The sequence below is a fragment of the Aspergillus fischeri genome, genomic scaffold (assembly GCF_000149645.3).
Source record: "Aspergillus fischeri NRRL 181 1099437636249 genomic scaffold, whole genome shotgun sequence".
NCBI lineage: Eukaryota > Fungi > Ascomycota > Eurotiomycetes > Eurotiales > Aspergillaceae > Aspergillus > Aspergillus fischeri.
In genome coordinates this window covers 3,544,446-3,563,017 of record NW_001509770.1, presented here as the reverse complement: position 1 = coordinate 3,563,017, position 18,572 = coordinate 3,544,446, and the positions used below count along the sequence as shown (strand labels likewise).

General features: G+C 50.2%; 7 protein-coding genes across 7 annotated transcripts, besides 1 other annotated feature; 2 read left to right on the top strand and 5 right to left on the bottom strand.

Annotated features, from left to right (window-relative positions):
* Positions 1–3,824: 3,824 nt before the first annotated feature.
* On the bottom strand, positions 3,825–5,248 carry NFIA_019700 (type I HSP40 co-chaperone YDJ1; the record flags this gene model as incomplete). Its single annotated transcript, XM_001265161.1, has 4 exons — positions 3,825–4,141; positions 4,203–5,021; positions 5,084–5,153; positions 5,213–5,248. 4 exons carry the CDS (start codon positions 5,246–5,248, stop codon positions 3,825–3,827), a joined length of 1,242 nt encoding a protein of 413 aa, XP_001265162.1.
* A 1,502-nt stretch (positions 5,249–6,750) lies between these two features.
* On the top strand, positions 6,751–7,402 carry NFIA_019690 (cytosine deaminase; the record flags this gene model as incomplete). Its single annotated transcript, XM_001265160.1, has 3 exons — positions 6,751–6,909; positions 7,020–7,285; positions 7,381–7,402. 3 exons carry the CDS (start codon positions 6,751–6,753, stop codon positions 7,400–7,402), a joined length of 447 nt encoding a protein of 148 aa, XP_001265161.1.
* A 126-nt stretch (positions 7,403–7,528) lies between these two features.
* Positions 7,529–8,831, bottom strand: NFIA_019680 (uroporphyrinogen decarboxylase HEM12; the record flags this gene model as incomplete). Its single annotated transcript, XM_001265159.1, has 4 exons — positions 7,529–7,602; positions 7,657–8,580; positions 8,676–8,717; positions 8,777–8,831. 4 exons carry the CDS (start codon positions 8,829–8,831, stop codon positions 7,529–7,531), a joined length of 1,095 nt encoding a protein of 364 aa, XP_001265160.1.
* Positions 8,832–9,090: 259 nt separating this feature from the next.
* trm82 (putative tRNA methyltransferase) lies at positions 9,091–10,704 on the bottom strand (the record flags this gene model as incomplete). Its single annotated transcript, XM_001265158.1, has 3 exons — positions 9,091–9,484; positions 9,538–10,233; positions 10,289–10,704. The coding sequence occupies 3 exons, from the start codon at positions 10,702–10,704 to the stop codon at positions 9,091–9,093; spliced, it is 1,506 nt and encodes a 501-aa protein (XP_001265159.1).
* A 391-nt stretch (positions 10,705–11,095) lies between these two features.
* On the top strand, positions 11,096–12,170 carry NFIA_019660 (60S ribosomal protein uL10; the record flags this gene model as incomplete). Its single annotated transcript, XM_001265157.1, has 3 exons — positions 11,096–11,269; positions 11,326–11,395; positions 11,473–12,170. The coding sequence occupies 3 exons, from the start codon at positions 11,096–11,098 to the stop codon at positions 12,168–12,170; spliced, it is 942 nt and encodes a 313-aa protein (XP_001265158.1).
* Positions 12,047–12,103: a microsatellite.
* A 620-nt stretch (positions 12,171–12,790) lies between the features above and the next one.
* Positions 12,791–15,478, bottom strand: NFIA_019650 (putative GARP complex subunit Vps53; the record flags this gene model as incomplete). Its single annotated transcript, XM_001265156.1, has 3 exons — positions 12,791–13,480; positions 13,540–15,335; positions 15,400–15,478. The coding sequence occupies 3 exons, from the start codon at positions 15,476–15,478 to the stop codon at positions 12,791–12,793; spliced, it is 2,565 nt and encodes an 854-aa protein (XP_001265157.1).
* A 664-nt stretch (positions 15,479–16,142) lies between these two features.
* On the bottom strand, positions 16,143–18,394 carry NFIA_019640 (mRNA export factor mexA; the record flags this gene model as incomplete). Its single annotated transcript, XM_001265155.1, has 3 exons — positions 16,143–16,190; positions 16,255–17,775; positions 17,975–18,394. The coding sequence occupies 3 exons, from the start codon at positions 18,392–18,394 to the stop codon at positions 16,143–16,145; spliced, it is 1,989 nt and encodes a 662-aa protein (XP_001265156.1).
* Positions 18,395–18,572: the final 178 nt, after the last annotated feature.

Sequence of the window (18,572 nt, the reverse complement as noted above, 5' to 3'; positions counted from 1 at the left end):
TGCTATCTCGGCTCTTGAGCAAGGAAATAAGAAAAAATTATGGATACTTTTTTTAAACTAGATATTTAATGCACTCCATACCTAGATACGGAGGAGAGACCTTACGTACCTTGAAAATTAAGCCAAGAGTGCATGGCGACATGGGAAACCATGAGACCCACACTGATCGCCGGCAAACGCAAGACGACGATACTTGTACCTCTGAAAGAGTGAGAAAAAAGTGCTCAGGAAGTAATCAGGCTCGAATTCCGAAATTATCGATGCACGTCTGAACCCGGTTAATTTTAGCTGAACAGGCCACCCAAGGTGCAGACGTAAGAGCAAGGTTTCCCGGAGAGCCAACGGAAATCTCTGTTTGGGACCTGAAAAGGTCTGGAAGCAGTGAAGCACTAGTATGAAAGGTAGATAGATACTTGCAAGATGACGACGGGCGGGTCCATAGTTTGCCATCAGAACTTGCATCTACTCCGTAGAAGGACGATGATTATCTCCGCCGTATTTCCGCTTTCTGCACAGAGTAAAGCCCTCGAAGGAATATTCTGGGTATATCCAACGGCCTTAGAGAAGAGATCCATGGCCCTCTGTCCGAAAATTATACTCCGTAATTGTTCTCCGTTACTGTACCGGCAGCTACAACCTTACAATCTCAATTATCTACTCAGTAAGACCTCCAAACTCCAAGATACCGAAGCAGAGGGCGTTTAATGCCAAGGAGAAGTGGGGAACTGATGGCAGACTCTCCAGACTTGCGGACCTCACCGCTTAGAGTACAGCCAATCAAGGCTGGTGACGGGCACACCAGCGACATCATCCGCGCAGATTCCTCCATACCCCACCAAGCTTAACCACCAATAGGGATTCCGGCAGAACACGCCATCGCCTGCATTGATGGTGAAAGCTCCTACCGGCTTGGAAGGTCCACGTGTGCCGTGCGAGCATTCTGAGGACATAAAACAGTGAGCACAGTCTGACTAAGGTGTCGACGCTACTCATCAAGCGTAATCTCGGAAGTCTAAATGTTTCACGTTTAATTAAGAATAGTAGCATGTAATTCAAAATAAGTGGAAATTCTGAAGAAAATGAACTTGCAAGAGAATTCAAGGCTGAAGCATATAGAACTGTGGGGTAGTTACAAGGAGATTGATAACTTGCCACAAGAGCATCTTCACTGTCAGCTGTGAGCACTCTGCAGTTGCTTTAACCTACCGATGCTTTGCGCTCTGAGATCAGATCATTCGCATATGCAGACTGCAGGGCTCTAATCCTATTTAGCAACAAGTGGCTTGAACTCTCGGCGACGAACCTCTTTCGGTCTTGCTGCAGCTCACCTCGTCCAAGCTCCGTCCTCTGACAGGTCAGTTGTCTACTTACAGGGCAAGACCGCATGAACTCTATAAGACATAGATAGTCAGCAACGCCTAAATGATCAAATTGAAGCACGTTGGCTAGTTAAGTAAGCTTACTCGAACTGATCACTTTCAGTGGAGACTGATCCAGCCGCGAACACCAGAAGGATTGTTATGAACACCGACATGTCTGGATCCATCCAGTTCAGCTCCCAAAGTCGTCAAACACGGATAATTGTGATACCTCCAATCCAAATGTAATTCGAATAACGCAGGCAACTGCGGATAATCCAATAATTCTGAGTTTCTCAGAGTCAGACAGCACCCAGACGCCCCCAGAGTTATAATCCTGGTCTTCCCCACTCTGACACCATCGAGATCAAAATCGCATCATCTCCATCTTATCACAGTGCGGCATTTGGCAACTCCTATTTGAATCAAGCTATCCCATCAAGGAATCCTGCGACAGTCAGAAATGAGGCCCAATCGCCCTAAACACTAATCTCTTGACTACGTGCCGTCCTACCTAGGAACGAGACTCGTCATATCAACCTGGCCGCCAATTTCATTGCTGGATGGCTGTTTACATACTTGGCAACCGCCGACGAAGTCATTCCACCCGCAGCGGATTGGGTAATATTGCGTTGCCATCAAACCCCAAAAGTCTGACGCCCGGTTGGTGGCTTACTCCGTCTTAGCTCCTGTCACACAGCAGAGACGAGTCGCCGCATGACTTGACTACTCCTGTAGCTAGAAGGCTTGCAGTGATCGCTTCGAGGTACAGCCCCTCGCTTCTCATGAAAGGGGTGAGCTCTGTTCCACGAAAACGAGACCATTACTTGTTTACTTTTCCCTGGCTTGAACTGAAAGCACCATCCAACTCTCCCGGATGGAGAGAAACAAGTAACCGCTAGCGAGGATGCGTGAGAATCTAGGCAGCATGTGCTCTGATACTGCGGATCAGTACCCAAGCTGACGGTTTGCCTCGTGCTAACGTCCCAGGAACTATTTACCTTACATGAAAGTCTTACAGCACAGTCAGCACTACTTCCCCCACAGTGTATTTGTTGCATCTGGCGATCTGAGCGGCTTTGTCCATGTGGCGAGCCGCAGGGCCGCATCGTATTGTCAATCGAGTTGGACATCGAAATGTCCGAGCATGTTAAGGCAACCAGGTACGCAAGAGAGATGCCGTCCGTGTCCTTGTATCAGGTCAGCGTAAAGCATGTCCAAGCCAATGCCGGTCTACTTGGTCAAGCGATCACAGTCACCGCGCTACCGTGAATTTGACCAATAGTCGAGTCTGCGAGCCACCCTGGCCCAAGGCAGTCAAACGACTCGCCTCAACGGCGGCTGAATGAACTCATTGCCACAATTTAGCTATCAGTCGAGAGCAGTTATCATTCCTTTCTACCTCAATTAATCTGAGACCCTCGACCCAGGCTTGTCCACTCAATTAAATAAAGCGATACGTCTCAAAACCCTCGTTTTCTCCTCGGGCAGTCGTCATCAATTTTGTGTGAGATGCCTCAAATCACCTTCGAATACCAGTCAAAGTTCGCTACGAAGCAAGACGATTCAACGTCAACCACCATCACAATAATCACATACTTCCAGCCCATCAATCAATTTTGCGCAATTCCACCTTTGAACTACCTACATGCTCGAGAATTGACCTTGTCGTTCCCGTCTAACCTGGAATCCGACCCTAAAATCATACCTCTGGACCTTCCCTTTCGAACCATCCTCGACAATCATATCTTAGCTCCAATCCGACAGCGAACCTCTTCACCATGCATTCAGAAAGCAAGGTAGGTAGCTCCTTAGGCGTCATGTGCATGCGACGCTGCCAGGTATACGTATTTCCAAGTTGTAGAGTAATATCCAACGACGATAGGCGTAATGGTGCCTGAAATCAGCCAATGAGTGCAGTTTTGAGGGTCAATTTTTCATCGCCATTTTCCATATGGCAGTACTCTTAGGGGTTCCGGAGCGAAAGCCGAGTTATCAAATGGACGAGTATAGTTGCTGAGGGGGGAATGGCAAGAGGCCAAGACTACGGCGTTCGGTGGAACAGATATTCTTGAAGTTCAATACCCAATCCGCGTTCAAGTCTATAGATGTGAAAGAATCCCGCGGCACTCAAAGCGAGCCGAAGCAACCGAGTCTTCGATGAAACAACATCATTCATCCTCATCACCTCATCAAGGTCAATGCTTCATCCCACAGAACAGAAAGAAAATCCTATGCAAGGGAATCTGAAGTATGATGAAAAAATCAAACGAAAAACAGATTTCTCCATTGTCATCTCCCAGGTCTTCAGAGCGAACGCCACCGCAAAGCAAATCATTAAGTCAGAAACACAAAGGAACCGAATTGTACCAGGGACGGCTCCCCCACATGGTATCATAAGGGACTCGCGTAAGTGCACCAGCACACACCAACTATATTAGCCACAATCATCTTCCCCAATGCCTTTTACTGCGAAGCACACTGCACACGCTCTGCGCCAGGAGGAACATCATCGTCGTCCTCGTCCATGGCGCTGGCGGCGCCGTGAGCGCGTCTTTGAGAGCCCTCGCTGGCGTCAATGTCCTCCAGTTCGAAATCCTCAACCATCGAATCAGCCGGAGGCTGAGGCTGTTCCATACGAGGTGGCAGCACCTTCTCGAGGAGATCGAGGTTTTGGAGCTGATCCTTCTCAGGGAACTTGACATCAAATTGGATGTACAGGTTACCAAAGTCGTGGTGGCGGTAAGAGGGCATACCCTGGCCCTTGATCACCTTGATGGCACCTAGAGGAGGTATTAGCTACAGCGACTCAACCAGACGAAGAATAAGCAAACAAAAACATACCTGGAGTGATAACCTCGCCAGCAGCGATGTTGACAGTCAACCACCGCTCATCAAGGTGCTCGATGTTGATAGAACCGCCGGCAAGAGCAGTCAGGAGGTCGATTTCAGCGTGGTAAAACAGATCGTCATCCTTGCGCTGGAAACGTGGATGAGGCTTCTGCTCAATCTCAAATACGACATCACCCGGTAGGACGCCAGGCATCTGGTCACCTTCGCCGCGGAACTCGATCTTGTGGCCGTTCTTGACACCCTTGTCGACGTGGACATGGAGCACCTTGCGCTCCACGACGGTCTTCTTGCCGTTGCAGCGTTTGCAACGGTCCTTCTCACGGATGATCTCTCCCTCTCCGCTGCAGTCGGGACAAACGGTCTGGAATCGCTGAATCATGGGGCCCATCTGGCGCATCATCGTCTTCATACCGGAACCATTGCAACCAGTGCAGGACTTGACAGCGCCTTCCTTACCACCACGGCCGTCACATCCGGGGCAAATGACCGACTTCTGCAATGCCAATTTTGAGACCTTGCCACGGTAGATATCCTCGAGGCTGACTTTGTGTACGTGGTGAATGGTACGGGCCTTCTTGGGGCCTTGATCCCGCATGCCACCACCGAACATACCGCCGAACGCACCACCGCCGCCGAAGAACTGAGCGAAGAGATCCTCGGCACCCATTCCTGGACCACCAGCACCGCCTTCAAGACCTTCTTCACCATATTGATCGTAAATCTGACGCTTCTGAGGATCCGAAAGAATTTCATAGGCACGAGACATTTCCTTGAACTTTTCGGCCGCTTCTGGGTTGTTTGCATTCTTGTCTATATGACGTCCTGTTAGACTCCAAATCCATCCATCTCGAATATCATTAACAATCACATACCGGGATGGTATTTGAGTGCACCCTTCTTGTAGGCGCTCTTCAGCTGAGCCTCAGAGGCTGTCTCAGGTACCTGACAATCAAACCGTCAATACAATTTTTATAATAAAGAATTTCAAGTCTAATACTTACCCCCAGGGTATCATAGAGCTTAGTGTCCTTGACCATTGTGATATGAATCTAAAATGAGGCTTGTTCGGAAAGATAGAACTAGCAACAAGAAAAACTTTTCGTCTAAGAAAAGACTGTCCGAAATCTGGACGGGTGGAAAAAGTGGAGGAGAAGAGAGAGAGAGAGGAGAGGAGAGGCGAAGCGAAGGAGATATCGACCGGATAGTCAAATATCGAATTCAGAGGAATTGAAGGTCGAACTGAGGATAAGAGAAAGAGTCTGGAGGTCTGACCCTTGCCAGATTATCAGGACAGGAGCGGCGACAGGCGGCTGTTCAGGCTGGAACCGTAAACTTCTGAAATCTGATTACCAGGGCAGGCACCAAAGAACCACTTTTCTCTGCAAAAGATGTTCTCTGATACGCCAGGCGTTTTCAAGATCTGCCCGCGTATCTAAAAACGGAGATATGATATATTGAAACTCCGAGGAAGTCGAGAGGAAGGGATGAAGAGTATATCTAGTCGGTACGAGTCGCCTTAAAATGAGCAGGAACAGATGATTACAGGCTCGCCTTTTCTTGCTTTTCAAGAATAGGAATTCTCTTCATGCAAGCCTTACAAAACTCCGAAAATGGTCGATACGACATTCTCGCTGCTTCGACTGACCCCGTCACAGGCTGAATCCATGGCCCGAGCGGGATTCTGACAGTTTCGATGCAATTCCATGAGCTTCTGTCCGCCTCGCAGCATTTCCATGGCTGACTGAGGTTTTGTAATACGCTGTTTCTGACAACGTCCTTCAATGAGCATTACTGGCATTTTGCTGCGTAATAGTTGTGTTTGGAAGTAATTTTCCGCTGTCTTCCACCAACCCTGTACATAACAATACGGCCTGCGGAAGAACAATGGTCATCCATATGAGCCCTGTCCAAGGCTCATTCTTAGATTGCTAATCTCTCCGCCTTAATTTAAGATAAAAGTCAATTTGTTACAGTTCTGACCATTAGTCACTTAGATAAATCTTGCACTGTTTAATAATGGAGGCGAATTTGTAAAGAGTCTTACTGCCTACACCTTCTTTCCATATAGTTGAACTCTGGTACCTTTGTCTAACTTTTTCTTTCATCAGAGTAATCCGTATTGGGGCTCAGATGTGGCGGAAGTGGATGATTGCCTCCGATTCTTATCGATAAGAGATAAGAGACAGTTCCAGAAAGGAAGGAGGGGATTTCCTCGACATGACATGCATTGACGCTCATTGCCATTATTATACCTACCCTACGAATACGGATATCTTCCCCTCCGCATATAAGTAAACTAGTAATTGATACGGATGAGTTGTGAGTAGCGAGTCTGATGCCGCTAATCTCTACGAGAGCAATGCTCGCCAGCCTCGCAAGTTATCGACGACAAGCTGTACCGAGATAGTGGACCCATCAAAACCCACCTCTGATATTGACTACATAACTTATCTACAATCCACCCTTTCTTTTTTATCAAACTCGTGTACTGAGCTTGCTTTCCTTGACGCTCTGTACTCACATATTGAAACTCTTCACAATGGAAACAGATGCTGGCTTCATCGCCGCCTTGGAGGAGGCAAAGAAAGGCGCCGCTGAAGGTGGAGTCCCTATCGGTGCAGCTCTGGTGTCCAAGGATGGCAAGATTCTCGGCCGTGGACACAATATGCGCGTTCAGAAAGGAAGCGCAACCTTGCATGTTAGTCCCAATTGATACAGTTTACTTCTGTTTTGGATCGCTGTCGATCGTTCCTATACGCGCTGGCATTGCACATGGCACAAGCGAAGCTCACATTCGACTCATTGTAGGCTGAGATGTCTGCTCTCGAGAATTCCGGCCGTCTTCCCGCGTCCGCCTACGAGGGTGCGACTATGTACACCACGCTGTCGCCATGCGATATGTGCACAGGTGCCTGCATACTCTACAAGGTTAAGCGGGTTGTCATCGGGGAGAACAAGAACTTCATGGGCGGCGAGGAGTATCTCCTGAATCGGGGTAAAGAAGTAGTGGTGCTGGATAACGAGGAGTGCAAGCAATTGATGGAGAAGTTTATCAAGGAGAAGCCGGAGCTTTGGTACGTCTTTCAGTCTCGCCTCTGGTTTTCTTGCGGCATTATTTCCGCCGCTACTCTCTTGCAGTTGCAGATATTGATACTAATTGCCTTTATAGGAATGAGGACATTGCAGTCTAAGCATACCATCAAGCAGTCTTCGACAAAACGCCTTTGAATGGAGATGTGTACAAATGATATAGTGTAAATAGGCTAGATCCTCAATATAATGCTCTTCCATGCCTGAACACAGGGTATATCGTCTGTCTATGCGGCCGTCAAACGGTGAATCTCTTCGAAGAAGAATTTGAGATCGTCAGGTTTTACAAATGGAGTAATACCTGTTACCGTTAGTGCTCGAATCGATGAAGTTCGTACAAGTGACGAGAATTTACCGTGGCCCAAGTTAGCAATCCATCCCTGCTTGCCACCCTGGAAGCCCTTGACCATGACCTCGACGGCTTCGGTAATAGCTTCGCGACTACCGTAAAGTATGCCGGGGTCGGCATTGCCCTGGATCGTTACGCGGCCCTTCGCAATCTGCATTGCCTCAGCAGGATCATGCAACCAGTCAAGACCGACAACATTATAGCCCGATCCGCAAAGATCCTCGAGAGCGTACCACGCCCCCTTGGCGAAGACGGTCATTGGCACGCGTTCCAGACCCATCGCGTCCAGTCTCTTGGGGAGGTTGGCAGAAATGTACCGCAGGTACGGGAGAGAGAAGGTCTTGAATGCCGCAGGGGACATTTCTCCGGCCCAGGAGTCAAACACTTGGACGAGCTGCGCCCCGGAGGCAACCTGGAGAGCGAGATATTCCACGCAGATCTCGGCAATCTTCTGCAGCAGTGCCTGCGACTCCTTCGGATACTTGTAGATCCACGTCTTGGACTGCACAAACAGCTTGGTTCCGCCACCTTCAACCATGTAGCAGAGCAGAGTCCACGGGGCACCGCAGAAGCCAATCAGAGGCACGCGGCCTTTCAACTTGTGCCGGGTGAGCGTGATGGCCTTGTACACGTAGTCCAGCTCCTCCTTCACGTTGACCTCCTTCTGCATAACCTTCTCGTATTGTCCGTCGTCCGGCGACTTCAGAGGTTCAGGAAAGTGGGGACCCTTCTTGTCCACCATTTCGACCTGCATTCCCATCGCCTGAGGGATGACAAGGATATCCGAAAAGATGATCGCAGCATCGATCAATCCTGCATACCGATCCACGGGCTGGATGGTCAGCGTGGATGCAATCTCCGGGTTCCGGCAGCATTCGAAAAAATCGCGGTTTCCTTTCGCTTCATGGTATTCGGGGAGGTAGCGGCCAGCTAGAGCATTGGTTCATTAGTACCGGAACTAGACAAGAAGTGATTCAATGATCCACTTCAGGGATGCAAAGTAGAATATTCGTCCAGGAACATACCTTGTCGCATAACCCATATTGGCGGACGCGGAACTCGCTCGCCTAAAGATCACATCAGTTCCTTCAATTGCCTGCGCGCGGAATCTCGAGTCACCTTGTACCTCTGGCGGCTCTGAGCAAAAGGTCGTTCTTCAAAGGCTCAAACTTTTCTTGCATTTTGAATATGAGTGGGAGTTACATTGTAAGAATTAAAAAAGATCTGAGGCGGGGTGACATTCACCTCGGGTTGCAGAGTGCGGGCCCAGCCGGCAACCTGCCGCGATCGATCGATCTTCCAGAGGGTACTCAAATCGGAGTATCAGAAGCTCTTACAGCACTTGTCCTACGAAAAGAAAGCGTGAAAGCTTGCTGAGACAACCCAGTATTCATGCAAGATTCTATGCTAATTAAGATATTGTACATTTTCTCTTCAACGTTAGTCGTCTTCACCAAAATTCTTCTTCCGCAGGTTGCCCAAACTATACAACGAATCGTTCAACTCTTTCTTCTGCTTCTCATTGAGGTCTGCCGATATCTCGGAGGTACCTTCGGAATTTATCTGTGCAGTGATCGCCGCTGATGTAGGCTCCCAATCAAGAAGACCCTCGGACGCTGGCTTCAAGCGGAAAGCCTCAACCAGGGTCGATGGCGATGAGGGAGTTCTCCATTCTTGTGTGGAGCCAGCCTCCCGCACTGCATCGACAGACACTACTATCGAGCTCTTCTCGTCGGGAACTGTTAAGTCAAGTACGTTGCCAGAAGCCTGGATGGAGTTCTGGGCTTTCAACGAGCCATCAGACTCAAGCGTAAAGCAAAGAAGTTTCGAGGACCTGGAATGAATCGTAAGTCTCGTTCATGATGTAGTTCGTATGGATCAACTTACCCGTCTAATGCAACAAGCATGACATTTGCATTCTCCTGAGAGTTTGCCACCTTGGTAAGTGACAGGGCCCAGATACGACGAACAACAACTTCAGAGTCTGTGCCTTCTTCAAGCAAGGGGACCTTCTGTACGAGACGGCTCTCATGCCATCTCCACACAATCAAGTGGTTATCACCTCCGCCTGAAACGAGATATTCCGGCGCCCACTGGGGAACGCACAAGCTACTAACAAACGAGGTGTGCCCCAGGCAGTAGTTCTCAATAATATGCGCCTGAGGAGGGCCGCGAGAAACCCGAATATGTTCATCGCGGTCCGCCGTGAAAATGTATGGTCGCTTTCGACCCGAAGTTGCATCCACTGGGACGGATACGTAGACTAAGTCTGTGAGCATCGACACATGCCCAAGAATCAAATGGAGTTCAAAGGCAGATGTAGGCTTCTCTTCTGCAGTCTTCTCTTTCTGGCCGTAATGTCGCAACTGCTGTTCCAGCGATGCCAGGTTTCGCTTACTGTGAACAGTCAAAGTCGTTGCTGCTGGCTGATTCTGCTTGATTTTGCCATGGACTTTGGGCGCAATACTTGATTTTCCAGTGTCGATTAGTGGTAGAGAATAGACATCCCCGAATTTATCCCCACACAGGATGGTTTTATCATCGTCAACCAAAGCGATCGCAGATGGCCGCTTGGGCATATGTCTACCAGAACGTAAGCATTCCCCTTATATTATAAAGCAATCGATAACGGACATACCTCTCGCTCAATTGCTTGAGATGGCCACTCTCTTCTATCTCAAAGACACGTAGACACTTGTCTTCACCAGTGACGGCAACCACAAAGTTGTTGTCGGATGACACGGCCAAGATGGGGATCGTTGACCAAGCGGTTGAGGTTTCCGATTGACCTCCTTTCGCTGTCTGCTCTGGGGCTGGAGAAACCTTTCTCTTCTTAGCTGATGGCTGGTCCCCTTCTGAGCCTGGTGCTACACTGACTACTGTAGAATTTGCAGCATTGGCAGCCTCAGGCCAGATAGCAAGCTGTCTTCCGGTCTCAGCAGCGTAGGTGTATATTTTCGAGCCAGCAGAAGCGAGAAACAGATTGCGGAAACCAGCTGTTTGCCTCTCTACATATCTGATGCATTGAATCGGATGTTGGTAGTTGACCACCATATTGAAAGGTACAGGTCGTGGAGCAATACACCCAAATATTTGTAGATTTGACTAGAGGATTGCTCAAGCACAACGACCAAAAATCCGAAAAACAAATGGGTGCGAGCGATCAAACCCCAATGAGACTTGTATAAGTCGTCGATTCGTCACAACTACAGGCCTATACACTGACTCCGACCCTAACGCTGCATTGGGCATTTTTGCACTGCGGCCGGTGGAGCTCACGTGACTGTCTCGCTTCGCGAATCCACACGAAGAATTTCCCCAAAATGACCGCTGGCGGAATTTCTCTTGATGAACTTTCAACGTCACGATTCATATCGGACAACACCAAATTTCACAAAATTCCTCCTTGCCCTTAAATAACCTATCTTCACTGAATTAAGAAGACATGGGGGGCAAGTCAGCTAGCAAGGCCGCTTACTTCGATAAGCTCAAGAGCCTTCTCGATGAGTACAACACCGTCTTCATTGTCGGTGTCGACAATGTCAGCTCTCAGCAGATGCACGAGATCCGTGTCGCTCTCCGTGGCCAGGCCGTCGTCCTGATGGGTAAGAACACTATGGTACGTTTGATCGTCTTGATTTTACTGTTTCCACAGCCATTGACCATGAAATCCAGGTTCGCCGTGCCATCAAGGGCTTCGTCACCGACAACCCGGAGTACGAGCGTCTGCTTCCTCACGTCAAGGGTGAGTAGAATGCCTTTCACCCGTGTGGGACGGGAAACAATGAGATTTGAAATTGGTGGCTAATTTCTGTATGATAGGCAACGTCGGTTTCATCTTCACCAACGGTGACCTGAAGGATGTTAAGACCAAGATTCTGGCCAACCGTGTCGCTGCTCCTGCTCGTGCTGGTGCCGTCGCTCCCGCCGACGTCTGGATTCCCGCTGGTAACACCGGTATGGAACCCGGTAAGACTTCTTTCTTCCAGGCTCTCGGTGTCCCCACCAAGATTGCTCGTGGTACCATCGAAATTACCACCGATCTGAAGCTCGTTGAGGCTGGCGCCAAGGTCGGTCCCTCTGAGGCCACCTTGCTGAACATGCTGAACATCTCCCCCTTCACCTACGGTATGACCATCGCCCAGGTGTACGACAACGGCCAGTGCTTCCCCGCCCATGTTCTGGACATTGAGGAGTCTCAGCTCCTCGAAGCCTTCAGCAGCGCCGTCAAGACCATCACCACGGTCTCCCTGGCCCTCAACTACCCCACTCTGCCCTCCGTCATGCACTCTCTCATCAACGGCTACAAGAAGGTCCTCGCTGTCGCCATCCAGACCGAGTACAGCTGGCCCGAGATCGAGGAGCTCAAGGACCGTATCGCCAACCCTGACGCTTACGCCGCCGCTGCTCCTGCCGCCGCCGCCCCTGCTGCCGGCGGTGCTGCTCCTGCTGCGGAGGAGAAGAAGGAAGAGGAGGCCGAGGAGTCCGACGACGACATGGGCTTCGGCCTCTTCGACTAAACTCGTTGCAAAATTCTTGCGCGAGTTACAGTTACCATGTATTAGACCATTCCATGTCCGATCTTGACGGTCGGGCTAATGAAAAAATGACTATCATGGATTTTACGGGCTTTTCATTCTCATCTAGATGTGGAACGTAGACACGCTCCACTATCTTTCGATGAGTAGCAGGTAAGCCAGCATTTCCCCTTCATATCTCCTCTTCCCTACACCTGCACATCCCTATCCCGGCGGATGATTATATTTTTTAACTCGGAGCCCCTGGAGGGTGCCTTGAAGATCAAAAACAATGCAACAACAAACACTCTAATTTTTTGATGACGCCAATTTCTATCCATTGCCTCTTTGCCATCACATGCACTCGCACTCTTTATGACTAGATGCTAATGGTGATAACAGGATATTCTTGACGCACAACTTTCGTAGAATCAACAGCAGGAACTATCTGCGTGGATTGCGCTTGTAGCTCCCACCGGCAGAAGTTTGCATAGCAGGTAGTCTTATGAATGAATATCCTATGTCCACATTTCCGGTATTGAACCGCTTTATGATCAGTAAAAATTACATTTCTCCTCCAAATATATAATAGTCTCCTGGTATCAACAAGCAAACAACCATCCTCAACTACCGCCAAATCTCCCCCCAAACCCTCCCAGATCTCTCCTGAAGAATTTCCCAATATTCTTCAAATTCTCGTTCAAATTCGAGCTCATGTCCCCGCCTTGACCTTGCCCCTGTCCTGTCGTTCCAGAAGGGGGTGGGGTGGATACTCCGCCGGTGTTGCTACTAGGATTAGTCCCGCTGGACGGCGTGCCAAATCGGTCAACGCCGTCTTTGGCCGCTGAGATGAGGGCGGACCCGAGCATGGACGGGTCAAAGCGAGTAGGTAGATTCGAGGCGCTAATGGACGCGGCAGCTCCTAGTCCGAGTCCCTGGGAGACGGTACTCGACGAGAGGGCAGGAGTGGTCTGCATGGCGGCTAGGACGGGGTTGCTCTGCTGGAGATTCGAGGCGTAGCGATCGGAGGTGCGATGGATCTGGAATAGTTCCACGAGGTGATTCTGCTCCTGGCGGCTGCGGATGCCCTTAAGGTCGAGGATCTTGCGGAAATTTGCATTGTTGCGGTCCGCGATATGGATGAGATATGCTTGGACGAGGGCTTCGGGGGGCGAGGGCTGGACTTGCAGGGTCTTGAGGAGGGTTTCGATCTTTGAGAAGCTGGCGTTGACGCGCTTTACGAAACTTGCTGGAGCTGGTGCCGGGAGGAGGGAGGAAAGGCCGGTTTTGAGAGTGTATGTGTCAAGAAGCATCTGACATATATTAGCCTTGAACCGACGATATTTCATGAGGTTAGAAACACAGAACATACCTGCTCCGCGCCAGTCTCCGTAATAGGTTTGCATTGGGATATATTCGAGATGAACTGGGTCGACACGAGCTCTACGACATGGTCGGCGAAGGCTCTAGCATACTGCTGCTTATGCAAGAACTGCAAAATTTCCGAGAACGTGGCCTGGGTCTTGGACAGAAGTTCCCCAACATAAGAGCTGTGGTCACTGACGGCCTCAAGCCGACTCCAGGGCGTGTTGCGCATTTCGCGCCAAGAGGGTTCTAGGTTGATTTCGACTTTCCGTACCAGACCTCTAATTGCGGCAGATGCAATGCCCATGAACGAGTCTGCTTGACTTTGCAGGTCCACACTTTGCTTGAGGTTCTTGTCGAGCCTGCCTTTGATCTTCTCCTCCAATTGGTTGCAAGTGGTGTAGCAGTAATCGGCAGTATTGAGGACCAAGATGAGGTCTTCCAAGGATGGCACACTGGACGGTGTATGTCCTGTAGGCCGTTCACTGATATAATTCAGAAGGACTTGCTGCGCATACTGATCCAGATACTTGGCAAAGACCTTGGCCAGGTCAGCAAGGCTTCCGCCGGTGGAGAGTTTGGCACACTGCTGCAGGGAGTGTCTGTAGAAAGTAAAGAGTTCTGTAGATGAGGATATGACGATGTGGGAGTCGAATTCCTCGTCCGGTGGCCGAATGGGTTGTTGCCGGTACTTAGGTATAAGCGCAGCCAGCTGCTTGTCTTGAGCTTCAACCCATACGCTCAGGTATGGTTCGAATGCCTCCGAAATAGCCTGGCCGAAGACAGGAGTCTCGGTTGAGGCAAAGGTGTCAGTGGAGGGCCGGGCCGGGCTCGCAAACCGGCGCTCAAGGGAATGCTCAAAGTCCAGGGTCTCCTGAAGACAAGAAAGTAGCAAATTAACATCGATCGTTTGACCGTTCCGAACAGACCGGGACAATATCCCCTTGAAATCCTCGCGGGTTCCCTCGCAGAAGACATTCGCGAGAATCTCATTGACCCTCCAAGACGCCGGGAAGATCGCCGCATACTCCTCATCGTATATTTTCAGAATGCGCCGGAACCAAGAATACCTTCGGGAGATATTGTCCAACGAGCCCGCCTCTTCGTTGTTCCGGAAGACCTGCCGATACTCCCGCAACTGGAAATTGCAATACCAGGTCACCAGCCTGGACCTCGCACTCTCGCCCAAGGCATCCATGACCTGACAGCCCTCCGAAAGCGTGATCCGATTCTGAGCAACTTCCCCCTTAGCAAACGCCAACTCAAAGTCCTCACAGACCTGTTCCAGCAATTCCCGCTGAATATCCGCCACATTTCTACTCAGGAGCGCAATCTGATCAATCGATCGGTATGACTTGAAGTGCGCCATCAGCTGAATCACCGCCTGGAGCAGCTGCGCGCAGTCGCGGTACTGCCTCGTCTTACTCAGGGCACGGAGCTGGTCATACGCCGTCGTCAGCATCTGCAGTCTCTTGAGTGCGGTCATGGACTGCGTCAGATTCTTTTTTGCATTGTCCAGCTGCTTGATGTCCGCCGTCATTTCCGTAATCGCTTGTTCCGTCTTGGATGCGCGGTCGCGCACATCGTCGATCTTCCTGAATAGTTCCGTTAAATCGGCCTTGGCTGCCTGGATGCGCTCCACGCTCTCGGCATTGGAGGTGACCTGCTCCTCCACCAGCGTGGCAATGTCATGGTCGAGCTCGTCTTCATATTCACGGAGGGATTGAGACACCTCGGACACGGAGGAGAGGGTGGAGGGGTGGGAGAAAATCGCGTTCAAGTGGTCGATCGGATCGTAATCAGCTATTTCATGCCGGGTTATTAGCAAGATCGTTCGACCGGGATTAAATCAGGTTGGTGTGCTCACCTGCATCCAATGGATCGAGGTCCGCCGCGCCGTTGGGTGGCATATGGCCGGTAGAGGAGGTGGGAGTCGAGACGGACATTCCATTAGCTCTTAGGGGTAGTAAACGCAGGGCACATGCTGCAGTTGCGACAAGTGACCATCTGCCAATTGGCCCAAGTGAGAAGACAAGAGATCAAAGGCAAACCAGGAGGGCGAGATCTCTGGTGGGCTCTTTGTGCATTGACTGCGGATAGCTGTCGATAAATCAATATCGGCGCGGAGCAGCTTAGCGTATGCCTTGGCGTTCAGGCATAAATATTTTTGATCTTAAACATTTACTATTTACAACCAGGTCTTGAGCCAGAAATACCCAATCACGATAATGACCGTGCTTTTGGAAGCTCAAAGCCCGTATCAAATGCCATCATCATACTTATGATATCCATCTACCTCTCAAGAAAATTGTTGCTGTAGTGTCAATACCGCAGCAGAAGGCGGCTGATGTATATTTTCTCTTCTATGCGGACATGATATCGTAGCATCCAGATGGAGAACGCTCTTTTCAAAAAATCAATAAAGCGAGATAAACCCAAATGGCTATTATGAAGCCAAACCATTCGCCAAAGCCATGCAGAGAAGCTAACCACCCATATGATATGAATAGAATCTTGTACTCCGAGTTACCACACCTGTTTCCTTCTGTTGTGCGTTGAGTGATAATGAGAGGCCGATCAAGAACATTGAGATGGTGATCATCTTAGGTGTTAGACCGTTCCAGGAAGAAAAGCTTCTGGAGGTAATGTTCCTTGTGCCTGTAGATACCAACGCAGTTAGTTATAATGTATCATCGAGACGGACGAGTCCGGGTAACCCTACCTTGAGTTCTTCAAAGTTCTTCAGAGCAGCATCCATGTTCCAGCCATTTCCTGATAGTGCCATTTCGGAATACTGTAAAGTCATGTTTGTCTTCGTGCTCATTTGCATTACCAGCTGCTCTTGCTGGACCTGCGTCTCGGGCTTTCCGGGCAACGGCATACCATAGCCTTCCGGGACTGCCTGGGGAGCTGCTGGCTGAATTGCTGGCTGAACCGACGGAGGAACCGTTGGCGTTTCTGGAATCCATGCCTCATGTCCTCCATATGCTCTCAGACAAAGAACGTCACTGATCACTCTGATACCGCCAACTCCTCCACCAGGACCAAGGATAAATGTCCTATCAAAACTGCGCACCTCAACTTTTCCATCAATAAGCTCCTCAAATTTCCCATGAACCATGATCAGAAGACCACCCACTCCAGTGCTGCTCTGCCCGGACGGATCTGGAAGACCTGGCACCGGGAAGCATTCGATGAGCCATTCGTTCGGATGAGCTGCCACGTCCGGGTGTTTGGTTTTAGGAAGACTATTCCAGACTTCACGAATCTTCTCCACACCGACATAGGCGCGAGACATTCTAGCTGGAAGGTGGTTGATCTTGAGTAAGTTTCTGCTCTTTTTGATGTAAGGATCCCAGCCAGCGGTCTCGGTCTGTTGAGCCCTCGGCGCGGATGTGTTAACGTTCAAGGAGAAAGTCGAGTGATTGTCGTAAACACCGTTGAGAAGGTCGTTGCGGTCATTGTCATAACCAACAAAGAATGCCCGGACAAAGTTCTCCGCGATTTGCGATTCATCAAAGAAGTGAGGTGGCTGAACAGGAATCGGTGTTTTCTTCTGGGCAGCGATCTCCTCCGCGGTCCGAACTTCAACATTGTTCAGTACTCGTAACTTCGGGTACCACTTCATCATTGTCTCCTTGAAGGTAGGATCGGCGCTAAAAGGAGTACCAGTGAGGTCGAGGAATTCAAGGTTGCGGAATTTCCATCGCCAACCGATCAAGGACTGCGCGTCTTTGAAGTTATTATTCGAGAGGTCCAAGTTTCTCAGGTCGGGGATCGTTTGGGCTAGACTTGTAACGACTGCGATGTTTGCGAGTTGGTTGTCTGCAAGACTGACACTCTCAACGGCCTCACGCCTCGTCGTAGAACTGTCGAAGTTCATCTCCCAAACTTTCATCAGCGCAGGGAAGAACTTGGACTCGGTGGATGTGCTATTGAAGATGCCCATGGCCAAAAGATCGGGGTCACTGCCCAACTTGGAAAGATCAAGCAACTTTGTCTGTTGATAATATCGCTTGCTCAAAATCGCAGTCATCTTGCTCTTGGTATCGGCGGTCGAGGGAGCACCGCCATTCTGCGCGATATCCGAAAGCATCGGTTGATCCGTCATTCCATTCGCGGACGGCCCGTACGCTTCGATCGTAAGAGGCGCACCCGCAAAACTAAAACCATTCATCTGAAGCATTCTATCCAACAATTCGGGCCGGATAGACACTATTACAGAGTCGCCTTCAACTCGCGACTAGTGAAAGTTAGCAAGGCTTAAGAGACCTTGAAACCGCAGTCACCCAGACAAACAAACGCTCAAGAAAAAAAGGACCCTAGACGTTGCCGATCGTCGTTCTGAAATACCATGCCTGGAGAAGACGAGGACAGACCGGAGAGTACGACCGCTGCGCGTTTTTGCTGTCGGTGACCGCCAATTCTGGTGTTGCACATACCTTTGTTATTCTCGCGCGGGCGCCAGCTTTCGAATCGGGTGCAGTGAGTTTTTTCTCGAGGAAAGCGATGAGACTCTCCAGGCCTCCATCACGGTTGGAAGCCGCCTTGCTCTGTTTCCAGCCACGAACGCTGACCTGTTCCAAGCCCGCTCCTCGAGTTCCCTGCCGAATATTCGCTTGCGAGTCCGCATTACTGGCGATCGCTTTCTGAATCGCATTCAAAGTCCTGTCCCGAGCTTGAGGCCGTCCACCAGCCGGAGTCGCACGGCCTGTGTCGCCGCGCGTTCTCTTCCCACGCCCGCGAGCGGCGCCCCCATCCATAGAAAGGTCGCCATCTCGGTCGATTCGTGTCGAACCCCGCTTGCGAATACCTCCGCGATCTGAGGCGCCGGAGCGAGCTCGAGAGCCTTTTCCTTTCATGTTGTTTTAGTGTCAAGGAAAGTCCGAGCTAGCGGAGAGAGGAATAGGCTGGAAGTGGACGTTGGAAGGACTTTAGGGTGGGTAAGAGGCGAAAATGCGCGGTGCGCCTCGAAGAAACCGAGTTCCACTTAAGGATTCGACATGTAACAACGGAAATAGGTGAGTGAGGAGAAAAAGG